Source organism: Carcharodon carcharias, chromosome 1 (assembly GCF_017639515.1).
Source record: "Carcharodon carcharias isolate sCarCar2 chromosome 1, sCarCar2.pri, whole genome shotgun sequence".
NCBI classification, from domain to species: domain Eukaryota; kingdom Metazoa; phylum Chordata; class Chondrichthyes; order Lamniformes; family Lamnidae; genus Carcharodon; species Carcharodon carcharias.
Window position 1 is genome coordinate 181,962,397 of NC_054467.1, and position 14,947 is coordinate 181,977,343.

The 14,947-nt window shown below is 42.7% G+C and overlaps 1 protein-coding gene across 2 annotated transcripts in view; it reads right to left on the minus strand.

Moving 5' to 3' along the window:
* Nucleotides 1-14,947, minus strand: part of itga1 (integrin, alpha 1) — a 334,480-nt gene that overhangs the window by 209,071 nt on the left and 110,462 nt on the right. For both annotated transcript variants that reach the window (XM_041192519.1, XM_041192527.1), the window contains exon 6: nucleotides 5,072-5,199. In XM_041192519.1, coding sequence (XP_041048453.1) covers nucleotides 5,072-5,199 — 128 coding nt within the window. The remainder of the gene's footprint in view (nucleotides 1-5,071; nucleotides 5,200-14,947) is intronic.

Sequence of the window (14,947 nt, forward strand, 5' to 3'; positions counted from 1 at the left end):
GGGATGTCTGCTGCACTCCTCAGATTGCAAGGCACAATGGAGGAGTTTGTCCACCTTCAGGCTGAGTTGATAGTGCCAGCATGTAAATGTACTGAGATCAACACAGTTAAAATGGTGGCTGCCATGGAGACCTTGGTCCAGGACCACGCTCCTGCACTGCTGTGTGGGCTTAACTCCATCGCGGATGCCACAGTTGGCCTCCAACAATGTGTACGCGAGAGGGGTTCGGGTCAGCTCGACCTCACTCCAGCTTCCCCTTCTCCTCAAGAGTCAGCCAGGGCTCTTGGAACCCATAGGGAGGAGGATCAACATGTGTACTCCCCGGGGACAATAATCCAGGTGACTCCAGGCGTGTCCGGCCCATCAAAATCCCCTCTTCCTGTGACCCCAGCAGCTCCAGCTCCACTGCTCGAGGAGGGTGCCACTGCCACACAGCAGGACCCCAAAAGCAAGACAGAGCCCTCCAGGCCTTGGCCCTCCAGAGGACGCTCGTCAAGGTCATCACAGACATGGCGTAGCAGTCAGCAGGCTGCCAACGCCTCTGCTGTGGATGACGGGGAGCACCAAGATGTAGTGGCAGTGTTAGGAAAGTTAGGAAGATGTAGTTACATAGCCTGGGCACGGGTGTTAATCACTTGTACATAATGTTCACTATTGTAAATAAACTCTCAACAATGTCTCCCTGCCTATGGCTCCTTGTTCTGAGGAGCAGTGTTCATCTTACTCAGATGTAAAATCTTTCTTTATAAGATAAAAGGCAGGTGTCTCAGTCCAGGGCCTCTTCCCTGTGCTTTGTGCAGCCTTCAGACCAAAATGATGGTTCAGCCTCACCTCCCGGGAAACATTACTGATGCCTGCACCTCGATGGTGCTGGTCATTGCCGTCAGAATGTTGTGTGCAGGCGTCAGAGTTCTGTCATTCTCTCTGTGTGCTCTCAGCACCTTTAAGGTGGGGCTGGCCCCGATCTGTTCAGCATCTTTGACCAGTGACGCTGTGCTCCTGAAGGGGACAGTGCTGAAGGTTGACAAAGGATCAGGTTCTTTTAAAGTTTCATGGCTGCATCTTCATGATACGACCCTGATCACAGAGCATAAGCAAGGTGCCCTTAGCTGGATAGGAGTCAAACTTTCTTGAGGATATGTGAAGATCTATGGAGTGTCCTCACTGCATGTTATCAACATCCTCCTGCAATCAAGTGACTATTAGGGCCTCCACTGCATCTCCATGACAGGAGCATTCTCATAGAGGGTATGTGCACTGCCATAAGCCAGACTGGAGTCAAACATTCATTGATGCAACGTGAGGATCTTATGGTGTCTCCTCACTGCATGTTGTCATCATCCTCCACAAATCTAGCAGCTGCAAGGACCTCCCGAGCATGTCTACCTCATTTGGCCAGTGCAAGGGCCTCATTACCACCATAGTCATCTTTGAGGACCTCATCACCATCGACATCTTCCTCATTGGAGGAGACCTCCAGCTCCTACATCTTCTCCTCAGCCAGCTCTTCTCCCCATTGCAGCACCAGGTTGTAAAGGGTTACAACAGACGATGATGTGTAACACCCTAAATGGAGATTCACTCCCCCCAGCACATCCTCACTGTGGCATCTGCAAGAAATATTGTGGTAGTTTGTCAAAGCTCATTAGCAGCCTCTTCTAAACTTCTACCACCTAGAAGAACAAGGGCAGAATTTTGATCCCACCACCTGAAGCATTGGTGGGCACACATGCCCACTAATCACAACAACCTTGTGACCATTTAACACTCCCGAGGGGCATTAATCGGTTGGAGACGGAATTTCCACCCCTCACGCAGGAAGAATTCCAGTTTCAGAGAGCTACTGGCCAATTGAATTGGGATTTCGGTAGTCTGTAGCCCCCAGTAGTAGAAATGACCAGATCTGGACTACTAGTAGTCCTCAGGTTCTAAGTCCCAGTCGGACTCCAGGGCCAGGCAAGTGTGGGAAGGGAGGGGGCTCAAGGCAAGGAGGAGGTGTGAGGCCCAAAGAGGTTGGGATAGGGGCAGTTGGGGGTCTCAATGGAGAGACCAGTTGGGGAGGAAGCATCTGCAGGGGGCAGACCCTGGGGGGGGCATGGGGCCCAGTGTGGAAAGGGGACCCCTGATGGAGGCCCCAAGGAGGGTGGCCTACTGGGCATCCCCCTGCTGCTGAACTCCTCTTGCCAACCTCAAAACTGAGGGCGAGTGGGAAGCAGCCCTTTTGTGGCCAATAATTGGCCAATTAAGGGCCTCATGTGGGGTGAGGGCAGATGGGGCCCCTAAACCTTGCCCATACCACGTAAAATTGTGTGCAGGTCGGTGGCAGGTGAGAGGGCGGCGGGAAGGTCACCTGGGGAATTTTACAGGTTCCTCTGACTGCAAGCTCGCCAGCAGGGGACCATATATGTATGCCCATGGACACACCACCACACGCAAGACCTCCTCCAAGCCACACACCATCCCGATTTGGAAATTTGGGCGCAAATCCTCCGCTCCAGGTCTAAGTTTGGGAGCAGGAAGTCAGAGTTACTTCTGCTGGTGAACAGGGTGGGTGATTACGTGCAATCAAGCGCTGCCTGCCTCATTATTTATGCATGCACACGGTTTACATCGAGTCTTGTGGTGGGGATGCCCCACCGTTATGTCCGGGCGCTATATTTAAAAGGCACCCGGAAGCCCTTCATTAACGATGCCAGAACCCTTGCAAGATGATGTGCAGCAGAGGAAGACAACCTCTGGCCCCACAAGCCTCCCAGGAGAATCTCCACCAGGCCATTGAGGAAAGTCCTTTTTCCAAGGGATGGCAGCAGGAGGCCCTCTCCTGACCACACCCTGACCCTCCCAATCTAGCACATACCCACACCCTGATCTTCCTACCCTCCCGCATTCCACTACCCTTCTCACTGTCAACGCCCCTTTGTTCCATCAATACTCTCAGTTCTTCTCTCAGAACTTTGCTTTTGACTACTCCCTATAAAACACCACCCCCTTCCCTGCTCACACCCCCACTTCCCACTCACACCCATCCTTCCCTGCTCATACCCACTCCTCTCTACGAGCCTTCAACACTCCCCCCGCTTACTTCAAGCTCACAACTCTGCCCTGCCCCTTGCAAACCATCTCCTGCAGTCCTCACCAATGACGCAGGCAGCATCAACTGATCAGTACATCCTCTTAAGTTTTCCTCACTGGGTGGATTCCATGTTTGTTTAGTTGGATAACTGAATGGCATAAATTCCCACTGGCTGGGAGGAAGATTTGATGGGGCCACAAGATTCCGGTCTATTGGCCTGGTAACGAGCATTCATGAGATGCAAAATGGGTTCCCGACTGTTTTCAGCAGGAAAGTTTACCCGCCGTGAAAGCCGGGAGAAGGCGATTCTGACCTGATGGGTTAATGTTGGGAAACCAATTTTTGAACTCCTGCCATATCATCCGCCTCTGCCTGCCATAATTCCTACCAATGGTGGGAGGGGTAGATTCTGCCCTATAATCACCATTTCTTTACTGTTGCTGTTGCTGGGTTTATATCCTGGAACCATCCTCCTAACAACTGGTACCCACAATAGATGGACTATATCAGTTCAAGAAGGCAGCTCACCACCACCTTTTCAAGGGCAGTGAGGATGAACAACAAATGCTAGCGATGCTCACCTCCAACGAAAGAATGAAGAAGAAATTCCAGGTTATGACCCAGATCTTCACCACGATGGGTGGCCATTTTCAAAGGTTCAGTTCACAGACTCCCCAAATATACTAGAACCCCCTGTCATGGAGATATTAATGTGCATTATGTTATTGGAAATTATTTTTAAATTGGACTTGTAGTCGGGTCTGTGTCTATATCTGTGTGCCTATTTATGGCTTAATTCGATTAAAGCCAGCTGGCCTCGGTGCTTTGATATGTAGTGGTTCGAGATATTAATTAGATAAATGTAAGGATAGAAGGTAAAGTGTACATTTGCATTTGTTGAATAAACCATTCAAAAGAATGGGTAAACTCTTGCACCTAGCTAGGAGACACCAAGCAATGTGTTTGTATTACTAATAAAATTGATGGAATGAAAGGATTATTGTTTGGGAGAGGCAAATTAAAAACCTAGTAATATAATGGAAAATTTACATTCAAAGAGATAGCTAGGTATAAACTGAGAGGAGTTTGTGTCTGAGGCAGATGCATGTAAGATCAAAGCAGCCAATAAACCCGACAATTGTGTCTGCAAAGCAACCAAATTGCAAGGGACCTCAGTTTGAATTTGTAAGGTCAAATATGCTTTGCCTGGTGTCTGTTTAAAGTCTTTGGGTTATTGTTGCCTTGGTGAAGATTTACCTGGGAGTGATTAATTTAGGAATTAGCTTAAAGGTTATTATGGTATCAATTTGTAGGCTTGTGTGTGTTTAATTTCTTGTTAAATTAATACATGTTTAATTTAGTATTATATAAGAAACCTGGTTTTATTTCTGAATTCAGAGCTGCATCTCAAACATACTGATTGAAAATATAGGTTATTACAGTTGACAGTTTCCCTCTGGGATTTAAACAACTCAGCATTCACCAACTACTCTTTCATAACACCCCCTTCCTTCCTAAACGCCTGATCTCCAAACCCTTCTCCCCAACAAGTTAACCAAACCCTCCCCCTAATACTCTAAACTTACCTCACTCCGGGATCCACTGGGCCTTAATTGGGACTGGTCCCAGCAGTGCCCACTACTGAACTCCTGCTGCAACCGGCACTGCTGGGGCTGATTAGCCAGCAGCTCCCAAAAGTGGGACTTCATCCCCAGTGAGGGGCAGAAGTCTCACTGATAGCTAATTTAGCCCACCCACAGCCCATTGTGGCTGCAGAACGAGTCAGAGTTTCTTTTTAGGGTGCATCACTTAGAGTGTACATTCAGAAGCCATCCCTCTACCCTCAGCCAGTTTGCTTGTTTCAGTGAATAAATCCCTTTTGGGATCACTTCCTGTAGAGTCCCATCAGGTTTTTGGGTAAATCATCTTTTAGAGCACTCAGTGCAGAAGGTGTTTAAACCAATAAGATTATTTAAATAAAGCAAGCATTTGACTGACCTGAGTTTGCTGAGGTCCAATTTCAATTTTTTCCAGTAGTTTTATAAGGAAACTGTTAACACTGCTCCAAGGGTAAATGCTGTTGGAACCATCAAGGACGATCACAATATCAAGTCGTGACTTGCAAGCTGCAATTTACAGGATGCAGTATTTTTTTAAAATCGAAACTAACAGTCAACAAAGGTTTAAAACAGCAGTACAATATCAAAATACAGGCAATTCAGAAATTATAAGCACAACTTGAATATGGAAAAAGAGTGGGAACCAATCTGATGCCCGGTAACAACCACAAAAGCACAAAACAGGATAGCTTCACAAGTCTTTACTCCCAGAGTGGTATCTCACCAACCAGCAACCCACATCAAAAGTATTATTTATGGATAGCACATACCTGAATTTTGAATATGTGTTGCCGACAGGTGAGGCTTTCCAGAGAAAACATAGACTGCAAAATTATTTCCATATTACTGCGCTCAAACAAAACAATTTAGCATAATGCATCACGTACAGCAACTTAATAATCAGGATTCTACATAATTATAGACCTCTTTATCTACCAGTTTTTGTTTCTTTCCCAGTGTGAAGTGATACACTTTGGAAGGAGTAATTTGACAAGGAAGTATTCAATGAACGGCATGACACTAGGAAGTTCTGAGGAACAAAGGGACCTTGGTGTGTGGGTCCATAGATCTCTGAAGGCAGAGGAGCATTTTAGTAGGGTGGTGAAAAAGGCATATGAGACACTTGCCTTTATCAATCGAGGCATAGATTACAAAAGTAGGGAGGTCATGTTGGAGTTGTATAGAACCTTAGCGAGGCCACAGCTGGAGTACTGTGTGCAGTTCTGGTCACCAAGTTATAGGAAGGATGTGATTGAACTGGAGGGGGTGCAGAGGACATTCACCATGATGTTGCCTGGGATGAAACATTTAAGTTATGAAGAGAGGTTGGATAGACTTGGGTTGTTTTCACTGGAGCAGAGAAGACTGAGGGGCAACCTGATTGAGGTGTACAAGGCTATGAGGGGCATGGACAGGGCAGATTGGGAGCAGCTGTTCCCCTTAGTTGAAGGGTCAGTCACAAGGGGACATAAGTTCAAGGTGAGGGGCAGGAGGTTTAGGGGGGATGTGAGGAAAAACGTTTTTACCCAGAGGGTAGTGATGGTCTGGAATGCACTGCCTGGGAGGGTGGTGGAAGCAGGTTGTCTCACATCCTTTAAAAAGTACCTGGATGAGGACTTGGCATGTCATAACATTCAAGGTTATGGGCCTAGTGCTGGTAAATGGGATTATGTAGATAGGTCAGGTGTTTCTCATGTGTCGGTGCAGACTTGATGGGCCAAAGGGCCTCTTCTGCACTGTGATTCTTTGTGATGCTCAAGCAACTAGACTTTTCCCCTCTATTTTCGAGAAGGAGCATCCACTTTCTACAGCACTGGTCCTCGTCAACCTGGTAGGTCAGAAATTTTCTGTGGAGGCTAACAGCCAGTCATTCACTGGGACTTTCTGGCCCTGGCATGTCAGGTGGCACCAGAAAATCCCACTCATTGTGTTAGAATGCCAATACAGCCTATCAAAGTATGGCATTACCAAACATTACTATGGAGTAAATTATGAAAGGTGACTGGCTAAAGTGATGATTATTTGGAAACAGATCAGTATGCAATATATCAAAATTGAATTTTTAATATATTCTGTAGATTTTACTAACAATTAGACAATAATGTAGTGTGCTAATAGATACAGCATCTGTACTTTACATCCCATTTAATGATTGTAAAACATTGCCTTATTACTATGACTTACACTCATATGAATCCTGTGAAACAATCAATATTAAATCAAACTGAAAATCTGGGCTGCATTTTGACAGCTATGCAAGCGGTCCTACCAAATTTCTACAATGACAATTTCACAAGCCTTCTTCAGCAGTACCTTCCACGTTAATTTCCAATCGTTGTTTAGAAATAAAGACTGAAACCAATACGGAATCCTTCAGACAATTTTATTGCTGGCCCTAAAACTCTCAGCACTAGTCTCAGCTATTATCCCTTTTAGCTCTTATAATGCCAACCAAATTGGTAGTTAGCTAAACAAACTAATAATTAGCAATTGAACTTCTTTAACTGTTTCCTTCCCTAACAGATTCCCCTCTTCTTAAAAATAAAGTAATCCTTAAGTTCATATAATCACAAAACATAACAAATCTCAATATATTTCTTTTCATTCAATGAATTGACCTTATTCCCCTCCTTAAAAAAACATATGTATATATGTCCCACAAAAGTGATATTTTTTCTTAAAGATAAAGATATCCCTCTTTGAGGATCTCTAGTAACTTATTGGAGCTCACTCCTCTTTTAGTGAAGCAGTCAGATAATTGGTAGCTGCTATCAGTCCATTTGATCTTGGCAATCTCCTTATTTTCGAGGATCTGTTTTAAGATTGCAATATCAATTTGCAATCTCTTCTCCTTTCTGCACTTAGTAGAGTGAACATTTCCCAAAGTGACTATTTGTCTAAGTCATTTGATAGGTGCCATTCCCGAATACCCTTTTCTATTTAAAGCTTCTGCCAATATCTTTGACATAAAGAATGCCATATCTACCGCCTTAGCAAGGGCGAGAGTCTCCGCTGCCAACGTACTTTTTACGACGCTTCATATCTTTTGAGTTTCCCATGCCAGAGGGCAGCATTTGCCTTTCCCCCCATGAAAAATATTATAAGTCCTTCTGCACTCAAAAATCCATCACATAGATTTGCATAAGACACATCACTGAATGCAATCAGTTTCATTTTTCTAACATCACCCAAAGGTGCGAGTTTCAAAACATACTGCTCCATTTTTAATTTTGTCAATGGTTTGTTTGTCCAAATGATTTCTTCAACCTTGGGATTGTTCATTTTAGTGCTCAATTCCAAAACGTCAAAACTGATATTTAGCCTTGTTTGATGAAAGCAAAATACTGCAAATGCTGGAAATTTGAAACAAAAACAAAAAATGCTGGAAAAACTCAGCAGGTCTGACAGCATCTGTGGAGAGAGAAACAGAGTTGATGTTTCAAGTCCGTATGACCCTTCTTCAGAGCTAAAGAGAAGTAAAAATGTGATGAAATTTATACTGTTTAAGAGGGGTGGAGCAGGCGGAGCTGGGTGGAAGGCCAGTGATAGATGGGGACAAAGGAAGTATTGTCCTTCTGTTCATGACATCTTTCTCAAAGGGAGTGTTAAAGGTAGTGGTAAGGGATAAAATAGATGCTGATAGTAGCATAAAGGTAAGAAAGCAGAATCTGATAATGACAGAACAAGGGTAAACACTCTGTTAAAGAACAACATGGAACAAGTAACAGATGGCCCTTGTGGGGGGAGGCAGTGGTGATGGGGAGAAAAAGATCGAAAATGGGATAAAAAAGTGGGAATGAGAAAGGTAAGCCCTATCACGACTAATTGCAATGGGATTGACGTTCTCTAAATAGGATTGCTGATGTAAACGGACATGTGTTCCGCTTTGCCTGATTTCCAATCCAATGTACTTAAACACACCAAAAGCCTGACTTCTGATTTTAAACTCCGTTCTGAGCCCATTAATGACAACTGTTTCAAATTTGCTACTACCAACCCACAAAAAATCATCTACATGCATTATAAAGAAGTCTGCAAGTTTCCCTCCATGGTGCTAATAAAACATTGCCAGATCTGCTTCCAACTGAAGACAGCCCAACTTTAACAAAATTGGCCTCACTGAGAAATACAAAACTCTGGAGGCATCATTTAAACTGTATACAATTTATTGAGCTTCCAGAGAGTCCCTTCTGCGTTCAGCACTTATTTTGATGGATGGAGAAAAACTTTCCTTTGAAGTTGGTGTCCCTGCAAAAAAGCAGCTTTAATATCAATGGGCTTAAATTCCCAAGCATTTGTAGCTAATAGAGCTTAAAAGATCTTCAGCATAAAATTTTCCCTGCCATAGATAAATATACTCTTATATCCCAGTCACCCAATCTTTCTTCAAACTCTCGTGCCACTCACCTGGTCTTAGTTTTATAAGTCCCATCAGGAAGCACCTTTTCCATACATATCCAACTTTGAGGCAGAGCTGGTTGTCCCCTATCTGGCACCTCTGTGTATACTCCAAATTCTTTCCAACTATGTAGTTCCTGCTGTTTGGCATCCTTTATTAATTTATTGTCTAATTTGTTTGAAGCTACTAAGACTTATTGATCACATGGGCTTCTGCTCCTTGTAGCATTGCCAGTCTGTGCCATATTTCTTGACCTTGTTAATCTATGCCCTCTATCCTGTCCTCTATCATGGTCCAGACTGTTACTGTTTGATCTCCCTCTCCCCATTACAGATGTTCATTCATCAGTTCGAAATCTCTTCCTAGAGGCATGTTCACTCCCAGACCCATTGTCTGAACTGACACTGCGTTTTCGTGCCTTCCACTTTTGTACTTCATGTTTCCAATCCATAGACCTAACCTTCTTTTACATTTCTTTTACATTATCTTTTACATTTAACCAGTTTTTATATTTTCTAGTGGTTTTCCATGCTCTACTTACAATCGTCACATTCTGCCATTGACTGACCCCTTCTGGCAAGTACATAACTTTAGTGCCAGCTTTTGGCAGTTGCCTTCTGGGACAAATTGCCTCATCTTCTTTGTCCAAATTACTGTCTCCATCTTCAGATACCCCGTCAACTTCAGCTACCTTGTCCTCACAACCATGCAACATATGGGTATGAGAAGTACATGGTTCCTCGTCCCTGCCTACAACACTTTCCGAGCCCACAAATTTGTAGTCCGCACCAACTAACCTTGATGACTATAACCGAATAGCCTGGTTCCCATGTTATAAAATGACTGTTTTACCATCTTTATCTATAATCTTTCTCCTCGTTAAGTTCTTCTCTTTTATAGTATACCATGTCTCCCTGATTGAAAATAGTTTCTGATGGATGTACATTGTGTCTTAGAGCTCTCCAAATTCTTTCTGAAACTTTGGCTTTAAGGAACACTCTTTTACCCATGTGTAGTGCATTTAAATGCTCAGAAAAAGGTAGAGCTAATCATGGTTCCCTCCCAAGCTGGGGGCTCGATCATTCAGGACTGAAGGAATTTTTGGGCTTCTACCAAAAAATAACTGATATGGGCTATAGACCCCAGCCATCTGCAGTGGATTCTTGGTATGGACAGCCTTTGCTAGAGCTGATGTTAATTTACAGCTTGGTCTATCTGCCGATATTTTACGAAGCATCTCACCTATAACTGTGTGATTCCTTTCACACACTCTGTTACTAAAGGGGCTTTGAGCTGCAGTATTTATAACTATTATATTCATATTTTTAGACATATCCTGGAACTAATAGTTAGCAAATTCCCCCTCATCATCAGTGAGGAATTACACTGGTGGTCCCAAACCAGTCCCTATCCACTTCTCCATTACCTGTTCCACAATTATTTTCTTTTCTTTTCTGTACATGATTGTCAGCTAGCTAAACCTTGTTGCCAAATCTACGAAATGTAAAATAAAAATGTTCTTTCCTTTATCCCACACCTTTAAATCCATCGCCACAACTTCATTGAAATTCCTCGCTAAAGGTAGACTCACTATTGGCTATGACAGTGTCCTTCTGTATTTCTTATATATATCACATCTATCGCTTATCTCCTCTATAAGTTTAGTGCACTCTCCATCCCTCAGCAAAATTTTTAATCTTTGCGAAGAAGGGTGGGTAAACTGCCGATGCAATTTTAATACAATTTGCTTTTTGTCTTCCAAATTCTTATTCCCTGACGCTAATAACACTTTTTTAATCTCCTTAGTAGAAAAGTTTGGCTGCATTAAAGAAATACAGTAGTGTCCAGATTGCATAAACTGTAAATCCGCAGATTTTCGAAATATGATGGCCTTGTAATTTTCCATGTCCAGCTTCATTTGCGCTTTCTTCATCGATGGTCTGCTCAACAGTAGTGGTATTTCACAAGACACTACATCTGTGCTAATAAGATGATTGACTCCAGCTATCTTAGAGGTGACATCTAAGGGAATCACTACGCTTTTTAAAGATTTTAGGGTATTATCATCTCCAAATCTAAAACTGGTGGTACTCTTAAATTCTTTAACCTTATTCCGGTCCTTGTCATTTAAGGATTCCAGGTAGCATTTTAACCAGTCTTTTCCACAGACTGTAGACATGAGTCTGCTATCTAGCACCACACAGTTGAAGGACTCTGCCAACAAGACATTCATCATTGGGCTGAAACTTCTTGTAATTAATATAATGCCCTTTCTTTGGTCAACATCTCCATTTTCTTCTTCTGAGTCTTCTGTTTCATGTTTAATTTCAAACACATTATATCATTTAGGACGGTTCATTGCATAAGGATATTTTGAATTGCATCTAAAACACCGATTGACCACACATGGGCATTTTTGGGGTTCGTTCTTTTGTCATAAATCCCTGATTTTTTTCTCCTTTCATAATTGTCCAAGGTATTTCTGTCCTCATTGTTTCCAGTTACAAATCTCCTTTCGTACTGATGCCTGTGTCCTGTTTCTAAATGATCTCGCCATCCCGTTAACATTATATCCTTCATTTTCTGTCTTACCGCCAAATGGCTCATTTGCGCCATGAATGCTGAAGTAAAGGAATGTTTTCCAAGGAGCTTCTGACATCTGTTCTAGCAGTGTGTGTCTTTCTGCAAACTCGGCTCCCTTTAGAACTAGAAGCCTGTCCATATTCAATACTTTGGCACAGTCTAGTAACCTGAATGCCAGCACCGATTAGGGAATTTTTAGATGGGACTTTTGCAATCTTGCATATAGTCTACTGAATTCCATTATGTAACCTTCTATGGGACTTTCTTCCAAATTTCTAAATTTGTCAAAATCAGACCATGTTTTGTAAGCACTTAATAAATCATGTTTTTGAAAGATCTTATCCATAAAATCTAATAATGTTTCCAAACCTTCATCTGTACCTAAATGCTCAGGCTCCAACTCCAAAAATACTTTGCTTCTTATTTTGCTTTGTATGGTAACAAAAGTGCCAAGGCCATTCCCTCTTTTTACTTTGGCAAGGATATAACCTTTGCCCACATAATTACTTCATTCTTCCATTGCTCATAGGATTCACTCTCAGAAAACATTGGTGGGTAGTCGTACCCCAAAACTTTACATTTTGATTCAGCCATTCTCCTTTCGAGTGACTCCAAACCACTCTGCTCTTCAAGTTAATTCCAAATACAGTCTTTTGTCTAAAGAAAGTTTAGTTTCCCAACTTACAAACAGCAACCATTCTCTGCTGCCACTTTTAAGTTCCAATAGTTGTTTAGAAATGAAGGCCAAGACCAACTCCTTCAGAGTTTTAACACCTTTGGTCTGTCCGCAAGCATGACCCAGACCTCCCTGTCGCTTGCCATTTCAACACTCCACCCTGCTCTCATGTCCACATGTCTGTCCTTGGCCTGCTGCATTGCTCCAGTGAAGCTGAATGCAAACTGGAGAAACTGCACCTCATCTTCCAACTAGGCACTTCACAGCCTTCCAGACTGAATATTGAGTTCAACAATTTTAGATCATGAACTCTCTCCTCCATCCCCACCCCCTCTCCGATCCCCCCTTTTTTCAAATAATTTATATAGATTTTTCTTTTCCCACTTATTTCCATTATTTTTAAATGTATTTCCATCTATTGTTTTATCTCTGCCTTTTAGCCTATTTCGATTCCTTCACCCCAACCCCACTAGGGCTATCTGTACCTTGCTTGTCCTGCTTTCTACCCTTAATTAGCACATTCCTTAGATAATGTCACCACCTTCAACACCTCTTTGTTCTTTTGTCTATGACATCCTTTGGCTATTTCCAACTATCACTGGCCCTCTATCCAGCTCTACTTGTCCCACCCCCCCTTAAACCAGCTTACATTTCACCTCTCTTCTATTTTTACTTAGTTCTGTTGAAGAGTCATATGGACTCGAAAAGTTCACTGTCTTCCTCTCCACAGATGCTGCCAGACCTGCTGAGTTTTTCCAGGTATTTTTATTTTTATTTTCCTTCAGAGTTTTGTTGCTTGTCATAAAACTCCCTACAGCCAGCACTAGTCTCAGCTGTTTATACAGCCAAATGGTACTTAGTTAAGTAACCTAATAATTAATAATTGTTCTTCTTTAACTGGTTCTTTCCCTAAAATTTCAAACCCACTAAATTCACTACTTAAGAGCAGAGCAGTTGGTTCATGGGAAAACCTTCACCTCTAAGTTCCCCACCAAGTCACATGCCATCCTGATTTGAACATATTATTGTCAAGGTCCTGGGACTTGCTACTTGACAGAATCATGGGAGCACCTTCACCACACTGACTACAGCATTTCAAGAAAGTGGGCCACCAACATCTTCACAAGGCAACACAGGATGGGCAATAAGTTCAGGCCTTGCCATCCACATAAAGAGAATGGAGAAAAAAACTTTTTAAAAGATTTATAATTTTACATAAGTAGCTACAACTCCTTATATGCTGTCTGCACAACTTTTTAAAATAACACTACCTGACACAGCCACTGTTACCTCCTTCATGGAGGACCCAGCAGTAGTATCCATTGAAGTGAGCACACACGATATGGAAAACTGCAGTTTCCATTCCATGAGTCAGCACCTCAGGCAAGTTGCTTGTGGACTTGTCAAAACTCCCTGACAGACATTCAGCAATTGCTGGTGCCCGGGGAACATCTTTCTTTTAAAGGCTGGGCTCCTAAAGACAACATGTTTGTCATGCTCAGGACAGTTAAGAAGTGAGCTTGCCCCCAGGAAGATGTTTTCTTGTCCTTTCCACTTACAACTGTTCCTGCTCTTGCCCTGTGTAGACCCCAGTAATCCATTGGCCTGGAGCGTCCACTGGGTTGTTAAACTCGTTGACATATCTATGTAATTAATAAGACTTAATCACAGAATTTCATTCATTCGCTGGCTAGGGCAGCATTTATTGCCCATCCTTAATTGCCTTTGAGAAGCTGGTGGTGCCTCCTTGAACCGCTGCATTCCAGAATCACAGAATTGTTACACTGTAGAAGAAGGCCTTTTGGCCGATTGTGTCTCCAGCTCTCTGAATGAGCAATTCAGCTAGTGCCATTCTCCTGCCTTTTCCCATAACCTTGCCTGTCCTTCCTTTTCAAATAACAGTCCAATTCCAATTTGAATGCGTCAGTTGAACCTGCCTCTACTACATTCTCAAACAACGCATTCCAGACCCCGACCATGCACTGCGCAAAAAAGTTCTTTCTCATATCGCTTTTGATTCTTTTGCCAATTACTATAAATCTGTAACCGCTCTTCTCGATCTTTTCACGGATGGGAATAGTTTCTTCCTATCTACTCTGTCCAGACCCCTCATGATTTTGAATACTTCCATCAAATCTCCTCTCAGCCTTCTCTCTCTAAGGAAAACAGCCCTAACTTCACAGAATCACAGAATCAGAATCACTTCTCCAATCTATCGTTATAATTGAAGTTTCTCATCCCTGGAACCATTCTCATGAATCTTTTCTGCAATTATCTTTATTTTGTTAAATTATCAAATTGTACTGTCTATCACCTCGGTGATGATAAATCTTAATTTGTATGTATCTTTGGGATGATTCATGAATTTTGTAGTATGTTGTTGAGAAAGTCTGAAAATTAGCATCTCTTAAGTGTAAATATTGTGATGTAGCTTCAAAAAGAATATGTGGAGTGAACTGGAGTTATAGCTAGGGCCATGTGCACATTTGGGCTCCACTGAGTCTAGAAGCCAATGCTACAATGCTGATTAGCCAGGAAGGTGGCCTGAAGACTAGTTGTTCCAGCACCTCTGATCAAGATACAAGTTATAGTTTAGC